The sequence below is a fragment of the Pongo pygmaeus genome, chromosome 4, assembly GCF_028885625.2.
Source record: "Pongo pygmaeus isolate AG05252 chromosome 4, NHGRI_mPonPyg2-v2.0_pri, whole genome shotgun sequence".
NCBI lineage: Eukaryota > Metazoa > Chordata > Mammalia > Primates > Hominidae > Pongo > Pongo pygmaeus.
In genome coordinates, this window is record NC_072377.2 from 99,807,919 (window position 1) to 99,823,884 (window position 15,966).

The following is a 15,966-nucleotide window of genomic DNA, read 5'->3' on the forward strand; positions in this document are numbered from 1 at the left end:
GCTAAAAGAAACAGAATTCCTTAGGAGGTCCATGCTACATAGAACCAAAATTTCTGCGGTAATGTTATAGAGTTGTAGTGCAAAAGGGTCTTGTTTCAGTCTTTGTATAGTCTGCATACTTCTGTATACATTTAGTATATTATCTAATCTTTCCAGTTAATGTTTTAGAACTCCAAAGAGAAAAGTTAATCTACATGCTCTCTCAAGTTTTCTAGATAACCAACATTTTTCTGGTTTACAGTGATACACAACAAAGTTATTCATTTATTTTTCTGGATGCTGGAGACAAACATCTTTATTAAAGACACTACCAAAATTTTGGCAAACATTTCAAAACAGATTTGTAAACATAATGCTTCCCTTTTCAACTGGCAGCACTTTGAAAAGACAACACAATAAGACAATACAACTTGAATCAACATTAGTTCAAAATCCTTATATTTTTTTACCACATAACTTATGTTCCCACATGATAAAACAAGTGACAGTTTAAATCAATGTCAACAGATAAACTCCATGAAATGAAAGTTTGTGCTGTTTGATGAATCACAGTATGTTATGGTTAAATATATCCACTCTTTTTTATATTCCTGGCACCAGGATGAAAAAAAAAATCTTTAAATATACATCTTATGTAGGTAATAGCTTCTTTGCATATCTCTCTTCAAAAAATACTTTATAGCAGTATATAAATATGTTACCTACACATTTAATTTTATAATTTTGTCCCAAAACTATAGATCTGTTTCATTTTCATGACATATCAATTTTTGCCCAACATTAATAAAGCTGACAAACTCATTGAAATGGAAATGCTTTTGTCTTCCACAACAAAAGTAGCAATTTGATAGAAAAAAAAAAAAAAAAAAACAAAGAAACACCCTACAGTAACACTCGTCAGTTGTTTAACCTGAGCGTTTGGCCTACTAGGAGTAGCAGCTTTTTTTCCTTCATGCACGCTCACATCCACACCACCTCTGCACACATACAGATCGAGCACACACTTCCAGATGCTGGTAGGCCACAGTATGCTTCCCATTGCTCTAATCAAGTGGGAAGCAGTGTAGCTAATGATTAACCACACTATGTACACAACTAGCAAACACCTTAAGGCAACCATTGCAATGGGGGGTTAACTTGCAGGGCAGATTTAATGTTCCAGATCAAGTCAGCCTGTATATGTATGTGAATCTATACACATACACCTTTCTATTTTTTAACCCTCCAAGACAATGTTTATTTTTTTAATTTTGTGCAAATTTCTAAATATTCTACCATTTAAGGCAAAGAGTTTGCATTAAGAAAGGTCAGAAAATAGGCTTACGTTTATCCAAAAGCATTTCACCTTGCACATTACTGTTGTTTTTTAAACACATACAACTTTTAAGTGTGGACACTGGATCCCCAATATCTAAAAAATCATTTCTAATAACAAACACAAGTTTTTGAGGAAAAACTGATTTGAAATATAGACAATGGATCCCCAATACCTAAAAAAATTATTTCTATTAACAAACACAAGTCTCGGGGGTGGGGTGGTGGAGAGGACCAGAAAGAGCAGCTTCGAAGTGCAGGGAAGCAAAGTAAAATGGAAAAGAAAAAGTAACTCAAGTTTACTAATACTGAAACTTTCAACAGCCAAAGTTTCACCTTTTTAGAATCTAGAGCAACTCATTTGGAATTTTAAATAAATAAGCTTAAGTTTATTCACATCTTCTGGTCCAAGCAGAGTTCTAGGGCCATGACTCTGCTTGCTGTTGGTCAAATTCACCTATTAGCCTTTTGATGTGAGCCAGCTTGTTATGAAGATATTCACATCTGTATTTTTCTTCATGGTAATTGGGACTAGACTGCAGATGAAAAAAAAAAGTGAGGAATGAGGTTGCAGAATTTACAACATTTTTCAACCACAGGTCAGAAAATCAACAGTGATGATACCTACCTGCTTTATCTTCTGATATTCTTGTAAGACTTCTTCATGAACATTCTACAAAATTAAATATTAGAAATCAGAAGAGAACAACTTCTTTTGTGTGTGGCAATACAAATAGATAACATGCATTCAGCAAGAGTATAGGAAATATTGACTGTGGGAATGTAACTTGAAACAATCTTTATGGAAGGCAACGTGGCAACAGCTATCAAAATAGTAAATGCAAAATTGACTCAGCAATTCTACTTATCCTAAGGACATACTTGCTCTCCAGTGAATGACACATATACAAGATTATTCACTGTAGCACTGTTTGTAAAGCAAAAGACAGTAAACAAAATTGAAATGTCCATCAATCTATACAAAGGATACTAAGAGGCCATTAAAACATGCCAAAGTGTTCTATGTACCAATATAAAAAAATTCTCTAAGATGCATTATATTCTTTAGTGAAAAAAGCAAAGTGCTGAACAATATGGACAGCTTGATACCATTTGTTTAAAAGAGAAAAACACAATAGTATTCTAAGAATTTCATTACTTGTAAGATGCTCATTTCTCCCCATTTTAATGAAACCAGTACAAATAATAATGTATCATAATTTAAGTTATTGGGCATAAAACAATGGTGTATCTTACAAATGAAGAAACCTTAGATTCAATTAAATATGGTATATATGTTGAAATTACTTGTGTAGATATGTACATACATTTTATACCATGTGTACATACATGTACATATCACACACATAAACACACTTCGAAAGAATACACTGGAAACAAGTAACAGTGATTTTCTGTGGGGATTGGTTGGGGGGGGGTCAGGTGCCTAGGGGGGATAATAGCCTAATGTATGTACCAAGTACCAGGCATGGATCCAGGCACTTTACTGTGCTTACTTATGTTTATTCCTCATAACTCAATGATTATCCCATTTTATGGATGGGGAATTCAAGGCAAAGAGGCATTAAGTAACTTGCCCAAGGCCACACAAATATTAACTGCTCCTAACCAAGTAATCCTTGGAATTATATTCTAGTTTCAGTATAATTATATACATTGATAAATGACTATATAGAAAAAAAATAAACCCCAAACCACCATATCACCAACCTCTTGCACCTCTGAAAACCGATTCTTCTGGCAGTCTCCTATAACTCTCGCCAGCTTGTTGAAAAAGATTAAGGCCCTCTAGTAGAAGACATAATGAATCTCGAGGACACAAATGCTCTCAGGCTGTTTCCTGTTGTGGGAAAACTCATCCATTGTCTCACGTAGGTTCCAGCCTGAACACTGGTAGTGGGCCGGGACAAAGGCACCACTATACCACCTGTGTCCGTGAAGTGTGACAAAGTTATCTAGCCCACACGGGAGGGAAATACTCATTTCTATCAATCCCTTTGCTAAGAACTACAAAAAATAATCAGGAGACAGGTCAGGCATCTCCTGCTCTTTGTCAGCTGTAGTAATATTACCACTTCAAGTAGGAAAGTGAAAACAGAGTAAGACTGGTTAACAAAGATCAGTCTTTGTAGCTAGAAGCAGCAAACTTCTTTACTTAAACCTCAAATCTCTGTGTATTAAGCCCTCTTTATTTCCTATGTCTGTATCTTCCCTATTCTATCTCAGATTGAGGTTTAAAGAAAAATACTTGAAATAGCACTGTTTTGGGATAGCACCAGACCTATGAGCTGTAGTCTAAGTTGGCAGTGTAATTAATCAAATATTTAGCTGAATCTCAAGATCCAACTTTTTTTCCTATTTAGTTGTGTTTGGTATTTTTCTCAATATGTGATATGTTATAGTGGCACAAGGTTTTTTTCCACTGGTAGAAATACAGGTTTACCATGTTAATTTATTTTCAAGAACTATTTCAAATATCTAGTTTCCTAAAGCAGCAGTGAGGCTGGTCTGCAAGAGTACTTACTCTAAAGGCCACTGTGATGGCTGAGGTTGAGCAGGGCAGAGAAAGAAAGAAGGTAAAATATGAAAGTCAGTCCGTCTAGTTACAAATCCATTTACCTGATACTCTTTTGAGCCTGGAGAAAGGCGCTTTCTTTGTGCATCTAGTTTGATAAATCTTCTAGCTACAGTCTCCATCCTGGCATGCAAAGCTCTGTACTCATCATACTCTGCATTGAAGTCATCCTTATAATTCTGGCGTTGCTCATAGGAGACGATAGCGATATATTTTCTAATAAGAAAAAAAGATAAATGGAGAGTAGCTACCCAATAAACATGATTGCACAAGTCTGAGATTTAAACCAAATATTTAGAGACTAGATCCATGCATGTGTCACTAATGTTTAATGCCACTCTGCCACTGGTTGGCTGCCAGGTCACTCCTCCAAACATCTTCCAGGTAAAATTATTACACAGAGTTGGAGAGCTTCAACGAAGGAGAGTAAATGTGGTAAAGACATGGTGGCAATGGAACTAAAATGCAACTAAGTAAAAAGAAAACAGTATTTACACAGATCTAGTTTCCTGAACCTTTCTCTATCCAAGATAATTCACTACCACACTGATGGTGGATGCTAACCCATCTGTTACAAGTCACAGAGACACAGAAGGACTCAATGGGTGATGTGAAACCAGGAGAATGTCACGCAGTCACTGAGTGCTGAAAGTCAAAGCTCTCTCTGGATCTACTGCTTTATGAGAGGCAGTCTGTTTCTTGGCCTTTCAGACATGCTGCCAGCAGACACCTTCAACAAAGTGCCTCAGGCTTGCTTCCTCTATCCCTTTCCTCATATTTCTGACCAAGCAAATATATGAAATACAAAAGGGAAATTACCAACCATTCTGTAAAATGAGGGTTAGACCAAAAAAAGGCATATTTCTCTAGTTCTTTTCAAACATTTAAATGTCATACTATGTTGAACAAAAGCCAGTGTTGTACTATTAGTCCAACTTACTTTCTTAATAAAATGCCATAAATCTGTGTTTTACTTTGGGATGTGAATTACTCTTAACTGGTAAGAGAAGGCCATTTTCCTAGAGCATCAGTTTATTCAATAATAAGTAAATTAAAACAGCATTTTATTATTAAACTTAGAATTACAGTATTACTTTTTTTTTTTTTGAGATGGAGTCTTGCTCTGTCGCCCAGGCCAGAGGGCAGTGGCGCGATCTCAGCTCACTGCAACCTCTACCTCCTGGGCTCAACCGATTCTTGTGCCTCAGCTTCCTGAGTAGCTGGGATTACAGGTACATGCCACCATGCCTGGCTAATTTTTGTATTTTTAGTAGAGACAGGGTTTTGTCATGTTGCCCAGTCTGGTCTCGAACCCCTGGCCCCAAGTGATCCACCCGCCTCGGCCTCCCAAAGTGCTAGGATTATAGGCGTGAGCCACTGCGCCTGGCCTATTACAGTATTACTTATTTGTAGATCTGGGAACTGGGATCACAAAAGGAACTGGCCTGGTTCTTTGCACTCTGTGTTCCTGTCATTAATGCAAAATTCCCTTGAGTTTTTGAAATAAAAATTGAGATTTCAAAGCAATTTCAGGCAGGTGGCAGGAGCTTCAGGATGCCCCTTAGGGGTACACATATATTCTTCACTGCCATAAAATCTTGGAGTTCAGTCCTCTCCAAATGGTCTTATATAAGCCCATCAGTTTGTTTAAATTACTAATATCACAGATGCCTAGCAGGAAATGTGAGAAAAGTGATGCAGTGAGCAAACTTAGTGTCCTCATTAATATTTTTATTCATGCTGAGTTAGACAGTGTAGAGGTTTAATTTTCTAAGTATAATTGAGACAGTGATAGTCTGCTGATGTAAAGCTGCCCTCCTGGTGTCTTAGCTATAAAAGGCACACTGCCAGCCAAGCAGTGAAGCAGTCCTTCCTAGGCACGGGCTGTATTGACTGTACACCAGAGGGAGCCCCGGGGTAAAAAGAGGTCCCTGGGGATAAGCATATATTAGCAACACAGCTAAACCGATCTTGAAACTTAGACTTAATTTGTTATATATTTATCGTGCTTTCTCAAAATCATACCTTCAGTATTTAATTTAATAATTTCCTTAGGGAAATTATTCAATGACCGCAATTGTGTGCTCAACAACTGTGTTGCTATTATAGAAGAGATTATTTGGTTACACTGGCATTTTTAAGAAAAAAATTTCCCTACTTTTACGAAAAATTGTTGTAATTCTACAGTTGGCTGTTTATGTGGTGATGGAAAAAATTTTAAACAGTTTTGATAGCTTAACTACAAGTAAAAGTATTCTTATTACATAAAAATTAGAAATATTTTGGTTAAGTATGAATTATTCAAAGGTTGATAATTTGGGTTTTTTTAAATTATTATTATTTTTTTTTGAGATGGTGTCTCGCTCTGTCGCCCAGGCTGGAGTGCAGTGGCACCATCTTGGCTCACTGCAAACTCCGCCTCCCGGGTTCACACCATTCTCCTGCCTCAGCCTCCTGAGTAGCTGGGACCACAGGCACCTGCCACCACGCCTGACTAGTTTTTTGTATTTTTAGTAAAGACAGGGTTTCACCATGTTAGCCAGGATGGTCTTGATCTCCTGACCTCGTGATCCACTCACCTTGGCCTCCCAAAGTGCTGGGATTACAGGCATGAGCCACCGCGCCCAGCCTCGATCATTTAGGTTTTATAGTATATATCCCTTTAGTTTTCTTATGAGGCAACTTAAATTCTGTAGTTTTGGTAATTTTTCTGAAAATCCATGCTTTTTCACTATTTTTAGAAAATTTGCTATATCTATATAAGACTAGTTTTTGGTTAATATAAATTGTGTTTATTTAAATAAATTAAGCAAACAATCACATAGTACTAGAAACATGACAAACATACAGAAATGCACTGAGGCAGATCCAGGAACCATCCCTAGATAAGTAACCTGAAAAAACCTTTTAAATATGGAATTAAGGCCAGGCTCACACCTGTAATCCCAGCACTTTGTGAGGCTTGAGGTGGGTGGATCACCTGAGGTCAGGAGTTCGAGACCAGCCTGGCCAATATGGTGAAACCCCATCTCCACTAAAAATACAAAAAATTACCCAGGCGTGGTAGTGGGCGCCTGTAATCCCAGCTACTTGGGAGGCTCCACTTGAACCCTGGAGGTGGAGGTTGCAGTGAGCTGAGGTCGCACCATTGCACTCCAGCCTGGGCAACAAGAGCGAAATTCCGTCTCAAAAACAAAAAAAGGGGGGATTAACTAATGAACTTGGCAAAACACAACAGCCTTGAATCCATGGGGAAAAGCTTAGCATTGTTTTTTAGTTTCCCCACATGATTTTGTCGTATATAATAAGTATATGTCACTATTATAAAAAATAATTCAAAATCAAAAAAGAACAAGAGCACTGTATTGGCAGTTGTTACTCAAGGGGGCTGACATTTAAAGACTTCTAAGGAGGTGTGGTCTGCAGTTAAAGAGGTGAACCCCCTCGGCAGCAGAGCCAGAGGCTGTCCTGGAAGACTGGCTGCAGACAACTGACCCTTCCTGGGCCAACTAAGTGGTAGGTGATAGCTGCCTTTCAAGGCCCTCCTAGAGAACTCTAAAACCATACACTGCCTCAGATGAGAGGGTACTCAGCAAGGTTTCTCAAGTTCCTGTTAGTTAAGAGATGATAACCAGCATTATGGTTTCATACTGTATCATTCCCCAATAAGTATAGCTTTCACACTACTGTTAAGCAGAAGTAACACGTTTTAAATCTAAAATGATCTTTACTCTGGAAAGGAACAGGGCTAAACAGCGTAGTTTAACATTATCCACCATGAGATGCTACTAATAGAAAAAAAGTGTTCAGACAGCCCAGATTCCATTTTCCCTTTTACATTCTAGCTATTTTGCACATTTGTTCATTTTCAAAGCTATCCAAAGTCAGATTTGTTTGCTCTTTCCCTCTCCATTTTTCCAGGCTCTTGCAACTTAATTATTTTCTTCTTACAGAGGCCTTTTATTCTGTAAAAAAGCTAGAATTATGTGTCCAAGTTATAATTTCTGTGATAACCAGTTACAAAAATGTCCCCAGCTCAGCATTTAGCAACTTGTTGTCACAACAAGAAAACATTATAACCATTACTAAATTGAAATGATCAGATTTTACTCTTCTCTCCTCTAAAAATTAATTTGAGGGCAGAACTTTACTTAAATAAAAATCAATCTATCTTTACACTTTGTATTATTATGTACAGAGGTTCAAGCATTTTGTCAGCAATAAACCATCCCTTTGGGGGACCCAAGTGAATGACTGTGCATTGATAGACTGTCAGCTTCGAAGAGTCAGATCCCTAAAATCTTTCATAATCAAATGCTTAGCCTGGCCCCGGAACAAAGGACAGGCTTCTCTATACTTAAAGGCCAACGAATACAGCTCAGAGCGGGGGGAGGCACAACCTGCTCACGCAGACAAGGGTAGATTTGGGACGAGCAGGCTAAATGGCAGCCTTTCAATTGCAGGGGTGGCTCCAGGACTCTATTTCTAGAACTTCTTACTTTTCTGATTTGCAAATTATGGGAAAAAAATTTGCAAACTTTCTAAAATTAAGCCGCTCTCTCCATTGGCAGACATATGAACTTACATCAAATAATCTGGGAGTTCAATTGCTGAAGGTTCCATGGAGGCAGTGCAATCCTCTTTAACTCCTATGAAGAAAAAAAACAAAATCAGAGCATTCATCAACCACGAAGGTTATCAAATGCCTGTAATTCTAAAATAGATTAGAAACATCTGGAACACTTTTCCTCAAATTCTATTCTTCCATCTCAATAAGCAACAGTGAGCAAGGAATACAATTGAACACGAACAATAGAGGCCCTATGACCAGCGCCAGCAGAACCGACGCCAGGCATTTAAAGCACCCTGGCTACTGCAGTGTCTGCACAATAAAGGAATTCCATCTTAACCCAAGGTCAGTCTTCTATTCTTTCAACAACAGTTGTGGCATCTGCCCAGCAATTCAAAGATTGTGGTGGCAGATGCAGCCAGACAATGGGAGATACAAATTTTACATCAACATCTACTTTTCATGGGATTCAAACAAGGCGGATGAGACAATACAGTCAGGTAGCAGACTGCTTTGCTCACTGTATTTTTATTGCCTCCCTTTTTTGCATGCAGAGAGTGGAATTGGGTAGAAAGTTTTCCCATTGGTTTAAAGTAATTAAAATAAGGTATTATTGAATGTCGATTTATATTCCTGTAATCTCTAGCACTCATAACACTAAACAGATTTTTTTTTTAAGGACAAAAGAAGTGCTAAACATTGCGGCTACACAGTGAAAGTATGTAAATCCCTCAGTATGCCATTTGCTTAAATGCACCATGTCCAGAGGATATGTTTAGATTCTTTATCAGGGTAATTTTTTATCATTCAAAGTAGGGTTAAACTGATAACTGAAACCCGAATCATACCCACTGGCAAAACATATAAAAGTGAATGTTAGATAATTTCTCGGTTTAATATTTTAAAGGACAAAGTACCCTAAACAAATATTAATACATAGACTCTGAGTGCATGCTGCTCACCTATAAATTCATGCTTGGGTAAAAGAACATGCTTTTACAATAGTCTGAGTCTTAAAGAGAAAGGCATCAAGTGCAGGTCACCTGGCTTCCCTTCTGCCACAGACACCAGATAAATTCCAAAAAATGCAGGGGATGTGGGTCTGGAGCTTTCCTAACTTTGTAATTATCCCAACTGGTTCTGAAAGTTACTATATCCTCAGTAAAGAATTCAAAGAGACTAAGTCTGCTTCTCCAGGTCTCCAACTCTGAGAACACTTGAAACTCTGATGTAGATCTCAACATACTGAAATCCAGTTTTCCTGTCTCTAGCCTTTGACTCAGAAGCACCACCTGAGGGTGGAAAGTGTGGAGAGTGGAGTTTACCCAGTGGCTTATGAACTCTGAACATAGAGTTCTACTTCTTCATTTCTTTTCCTGACCTGACAAATTCAACTACAAGAGTGTTGAGGGAAAAAGCTTACACCTACCTTTTGTGCCATTACATAGTATTATATTCATTGAAATATTTAAACAGAAATGCTTTGACATGCAATGTATCCAATCTAGATCAAGAAAAGCACATATCATATCATATTCTACAGCGGCTTCTTTGGAAGTAACACTAAAAGAAAATAGAGCTTCTCTCATGTGGCAAAGATGGTCAATTAAATCTAAGGATTACAGACTTTCAGAATCATGAGCAAAATACAGAAAGACAACACTCCTTATAACTCTACTCATTAAAGTAATTTTTCCAAAGCCATATTTTCCTATGGAATTTTGCCTTAGTTATTCTGGTTTTAAAACTGGCAGCAATGCCAAATGGTGAACTTGGATCTTCTATGTGGTGGCATGCAAGGAATTAAGTTTTAGAGGACATATTTTTTAAATAAGAAAAATCTAATTTTGTCAGTTTTTAACACTCAGGACATCTTAGGCAAGCAAGCTTTTTATGAATTAGCTTTTCTTTAGAGGTAAAGCTTTAAGTTTCTCTGGATCTCTAGATATTTAGCATTTAAGCTCCTAAAGCTTGAAATGGTTAATTTTACAAATAACAATTGATATTAGTTCACTAAAACAGGACTCTCAAAATTGGGGGAAAAACCCCTAAACCTTCAGATCTATTAAGCAAACACTAGCCAACAGCCTTGCAAAAGACAAAGTGTTTTCACTCTAAATAAAGATGATGTTATGAATCTGCAAATGAAATTTTATCTTGGCCTGATTTATTAAAAGTTGACCTTTCCCCTGTGCTAATATTAATTAAAGCAAGGGTGACCCTGTTTCATTGAGAAAGAAGGAAATGAATATTCTTATTGCAAATTGTGTCTGGTTAAATCAGTTCAAGAATGGCATATAATAGGTCATGTTGAGGCTGCACAGTATCATAACAGATATGGAAAAGAATGTTAAAGGTCCACCTTCCAAAAGGGAGTCTCAAGTATGACAGTCATTTTCAAATGCCATTCTTATTAATATAGAAATCATGTTTAATAGTTGGCCAAAAAGAGATGGAAAACAACTGCTGTAAAATGAAAAAAAAAAAACAACTGCTCAAAAGCACAACACTAAGATTAATAATTAAATGAAATGTCATTTGCTAAAGAAATTACTAATTATAAACTGTGTAATTTCAAACTCATGATAGCATGCACTTCTGGTTCATCTAAAGGTAAAATACCTCCACTGGAATTTGGACTGGAGTTATTTAGCTTGGCAATTTCCTCTTCTCTCTTAAGATCTTCCTCCTTTTCCTCAATAGTCTCAATGTCGTGCTTTTTTATTTGGTCCTTTTCCTTATGTTTTTTAGACTTCTTTTTGGACTTTTTGTGAGACATTGAATGGTTTTCTTCCATAGGCTTTGGACACTTTAGTAGAACTGAACCAGGGGGTAAGGTTTCCAGAGAAGTCCTAGAGGTATATTTGTCTTGCTGGTCCTCATAGATACTATCGTTTTGACTAAAACTGTCAACAGGTAGGTCTTGAGTCCCCCGGCCTTCTGGAGTGCTAGGGGAATTGGAGTTAGAATTTACAATCTGAGGAGGATGTGAGACGGGCAGATAGGTTGAAGGCAGCGGTGGAGGGGTGGGGATGGCAGCAGCTGCAGGGGGCAGCGGGAGGCCTACAGCAGATTTTTCACTGGTGGGATTCAAATGACCATTTAGTGTTGGTGGTACTCTGTTCGTCAGGTGAGATATTCGGGCTTTTTTATTCATTAAAGGATCAATAAACTCTGAATCCAAAAGCCGTTTCTAGGGGAGGGAAAAGGAAAAAGTAAGCCAGTTTGCACTAAAATTAAATAAATTCAATACATGCATGGCTGATTAAACAACTAAGTAACCTTACTTACTATTAATACTTAATATTACCAGGGTTGTAATATTACACACTTTCTTCATGCTTAAGCAAAAAACAAACGAACAAAGAAAAAACCCAAACAAAAACTAAACCAGAACAACAACAACACAAAACCAAATGTGAAATACATTTTCATGTTTAATGTCAAAAAGCAGAATCTGAAAATGTTTCTTGAAGTGCTTACTGAATTCTTTCTAATCATAAAGCTTTACCCTAAGTTCCAAGAGAGACTATGCTGATTTATGTGGATTATACCACTCAGGAGAGTATTAAACAGAGGCAGTCACCCTCCATTGCTGGCCATGGTTGACCTGGTTATATTAAATGAGAGGAGAAAGCAATTTGTACCGTTTGACTCTGTGAGAACTAACACAGCTAGGTAAAGGGCAATAGCCTGCACTTATTTTAATCTTTAATGGGCTAAAGTGCTCCAGTTAAGAATATTTTGGCTGTCATTTATCATTCCACCTGTCTTAGAGTGGGAACAGCCAGCACTTTCAGAATAGTTTCTCTAATTATCTCTATCACGGTTGAAATGCTATTTAATTTTTTTTTTTTTTTACCCTTACATATCTCTTTACCAGATTGGAAGATAAAGTCTTAATAATTGGTCCATTAAAATTAGGTGGAAGTACTTTAAAAAAAATCAGGGTAATAGTAGCCTAATCTGTCAACAACAATAATAGTATTTAAGTTAAAAAGGAAATTTAGATAGTTGAAAACTATAAAATATAAATTCACATTTATGCTTAAATGTAATGCTGTGGCTTGTATTCTGGCTTGAAAGAAAATAATGGTTAATCAACTCATTATTTTGTTTTCAATTTAACACCATTTATTTGGCACGTAGTACATAATTTGATCAGAGTAGAAATAGTTTTATAATAGTTGGCATTAAAAGTGAGACTTCCACAGACATTGTATATATGCAAGGACAGACCTGCTTTTCTTCCTTTTTCTTTTTTGTTCCCCCTCTGTTCCTCACAATAAGTTTCTAATATTTTCTGATGTGCGAATGGCCGTTTGCCCAGGGTATGCTTAGTGTTCTCCACACATCTGTGGGCTTCTCACTAATTCTTGGGAGTAAGGTCCAGAGAGAGAGAGGGACACTGTGTCAGCAGTACTGGGGTGGGGAGGTCCATCCCACTGTCTGTCAAAAGCACCCAGAACACCGAGAGAGTTCTGAGTTTGGCCAGTCAGCTGAGAATCAGGCAGGCTTCACTCTAGTACTGCCTAGGACCTTCTCACCTTTTTCTCGGATGAGCTGAATTTCTTGGGGAGAACTCTAAACTGGAGAATAATCTGATTGGGAGTACTCTGATAAGGATCCAATTAAAAAGAAAACATGGAAACATGCCATCATTTTTGTTGATTTGTTGATTGTAAGTCCATTTTCCCCCAAAAATATTCTTCTGGAACATGGTGACAGACAAAATTAAATATCTTCAATTTTCCGTATAATCTGGTAATTGTATGGGACTGGATAAGTCTTCTAGTTAGTGACCAAATTGGAAAGTAGATAATCTTACAACAAAATGTAAACTTTAAAAATGGAAAGCAAGGTAGACATTAAGTACTCTGACAAGCCGTGCTGTGTAGTGGAGAAAGTTCTGGGCTGGAAGCCAAGACCTAAATTCTAGGCTAAGCTCAGCCATAACCAGCTGGCTTTGGGCAGGCAAGCTGTCCAGCTTCTCCGGGTCTCATTTCCTTCACTTATACATCAGAGGACCTGATTAGAGGCCCCTAATATCTATGTCAGGTCTATAATTCTATAAGTTTATGAAATACCTGAGGAGAAGTTACAGCGTCTCTACTAGAACATACAGGAGATTCTGAACGGCTGGTGCCTGCAGCATTCTGAGATGGATTTAGTTTTCTGTAAAGGACACACATGTTATGTGTTAAGGAGAGGATTTAAAAATGTTCATGATGGAAAGCTCGCCTTGCTTCCCTTCCCACCTTAACACTAAAATAACAATAACTAAAATAATGACTTATTTCCATAATTTTTAAAGAAACATTTTTTTAAAAGCAAGAAAAAAAGAATTCACCTAGAGAGCACTGACTCTAATGACCGTCTGTCTATTTCACTGTATCCAGGCCAGTCTCTTTGAAGCTCTTTAAAAACATAATCCTTTAAGGTATATGAGAGGTCCTTAGGATTCAGATTGGCTACCTGGTATGAGGTATAAAAACAGAGCATTAGGTATTTTTACTATCATCTCCTAACCTAAAACAGGCAACCTTTAGGATTTACACTGAAAATAATTACATCAATTGGCCCCAAAGGGACTGCTAGTTTTGTATTATATGCCAGATCTCAATAAATGCCATTAACTTCATTTTGGGAATTAAAGCTTTATATACACAGCTAAATGTTTTTTTTCCCTGAATGGCCATTGCATTTTTAATATTTCTAATCAGATAATAAGCCCATATTAGGAAAAAAGTGAAGAATTTTAAAAAAATCAATTATTTTAGTCAAAGGAATCCAAGACAGTTGTAAAGTAGTCCCCTGCTTATCTTCAAAGGATACATTCAAACACCCCCAGTCGATGCCTAAAAACTCCGATGGTAACGAACCCTATATATACTGTTTTTTTCTTATACATACATACATACCTGATAGTTTAATTTATAAATTAGGCATGGTAAGAGATTAACAACAATAACTACTAATAAAATAGAGCAATTATGCCAACATGCTGGCAACACTACTCTTGCGCTTTGGGGCCATTACTAAGTAAAATAAGGATTACTTGAACACAAGCACTGTGATATTACAACAGTTGATTTGAAAACGGAGACGGCTAGTGACTAATGGGGGACATACAGAGGGTTATCCGATCCACTGCTGTGGTATCGCAGTGCATGTGTCCAGGTAGCCCTTACTGTACTTAATAATGGCCCAAGATGGCTACTAAGTGACTAATGAGTGGGTAGCATCTACAATGTAAAGCTGAACAAAGGGATGATTCACATCCTGGGCGGGACAGAGCAGGACAATGTGAGGTCTCATCACGTTTCTCAGAACAGCGTGCAACTTAAAACTAACAAAATGTTTACTTCTGAAATTTTCCTTTTAATATTTTTGGATCATGGTTGACCATAGGTAACTGAAACCCCAAAAAGTGAAACCACGGATAAGGACTACTGTATTACCAACATCCTTATTTACTTCTGGGCAATTGAGTCCATTACTTTTGAGTCACAATAAAAATCCTTGATCACTTGTATTAAGTAGAAACCAAACAGTGCCCAAATGTTGGGTTGCAAACTTTCCTTTCAGTCATCAACAAAACACTGTCTTCATAAATAGTATCAATTCTGATAACCTTGTCTGTCTTTCTTTGGATAACCATGCTTGCTCCTTATATCTGCCAGTTCTCCTGAAGAACCACTTACTCAAAGTCCTTGAAATTCCCCAAACCAATAAATGAAAACATACGCCTAGAGAACCCCCAAATTACTGTTATTAGTCAGCCAGTTTATTCCGAAGTGTAATCTTTTCTTATCCCTTAACTGCAATTCCTAGAGCTTCGGGGCTTAGCCATTAACTAACTACACAAACATATGGGTTCACGTGCCAAACCAAAAGTAATTTTTAAGGCTAGGAGAAAATTACTCTTGCTTATGACTTCCTACTGGAATAGATCATTCTTTCTGTGTCTTTTAAAAGTACTATCAAATGATAGTTTATGCTTCTAACAACTTAGCTGAACACTATTCTAACATTAATGTTGCTATAAAGGAGAAAATAGGTTTATCTTAAAATTCAAATTTGCAAATAATATAGGATACAACCAGATTTCTTGAGGTGGAATAAACACAATCTATCAATTTTCTTTTCTTTTTCTTTCTTCTTACTCTTTTTCATATTTTGAGACAAGGTCTCACTCTGTCACCCAGGCTGGAGTCCAGTGGCAGGAACATGGCTCACTGCAGCCTTGACTTCTTGGGCTCAGGTGGTACTCCCACCTCAGCCTCTTGAGTAGCTGGGACTACAGGTGGACACCACTATGCCCAGCTAGTTTTTGTATTTTGTATTTTTTGTAGAGATGGGGTTTCGCCATATTGTGTAGGCTGGTCTCAAACTCCTGGGCTCAAGCAATCTTTCCTTGGCCTCCTAAAGTGCTGGGATTATAGGTGTGAGCCACTACGCCCCACTGGCAATGCTTCCATTTTCT

The 15,966-nt window shown here is 37.4% G+C and overlaps 1 protein-coding gene across 2 annotated transcripts in view; it reads right to left on the reverse strand.

Moving 5' to 3' along the window:
* Positions 1 to 263: 263 nt before the first annotated feature.
* Positions 264 to 15,966, reverse strand: part of ELL2 (elongation factor for RNA polymerase II 2) — a 74,202-nt gene continuing 58,499 nt past the window's right edge. For both annotated transcript variants that reach the window (XM_054487803.2, XM_054487802.2), the window contains 7 exons: positions 13,831 to 13,955; positions 13,568 to 13,655; positions 11,103 to 11,673; positions 8,496 to 8,559; positions 3,955 to 4,126; positions 1,943 to 1,987; positions 264 to 1,850 (listed from right to left, as the gene is read on the reverse strand). In XM_054487803.2, coding sequence (XP_054343778.1) covers positions 1,734 to 1,850; positions 1,943 to 1,987; positions 3,955 to 4,126; positions 8,496 to 8,559; positions 11,103 to 11,673; positions 13,568 to 13,655; positions 13,831 to 13,955 — 1,182 coding nt within the window. In that variant the 3' untranslated portion in view covers positions 264 to 1,733. The remainder of the gene's footprint in view (positions 1,851 to 1,942; positions 1,988 to 3,954; positions 4,127 to 8,495; positions 8,560 to 11,102; positions 11,674 to 13,567; positions 13,656 to 13,830; positions 13,956 to 15,966) is intronic.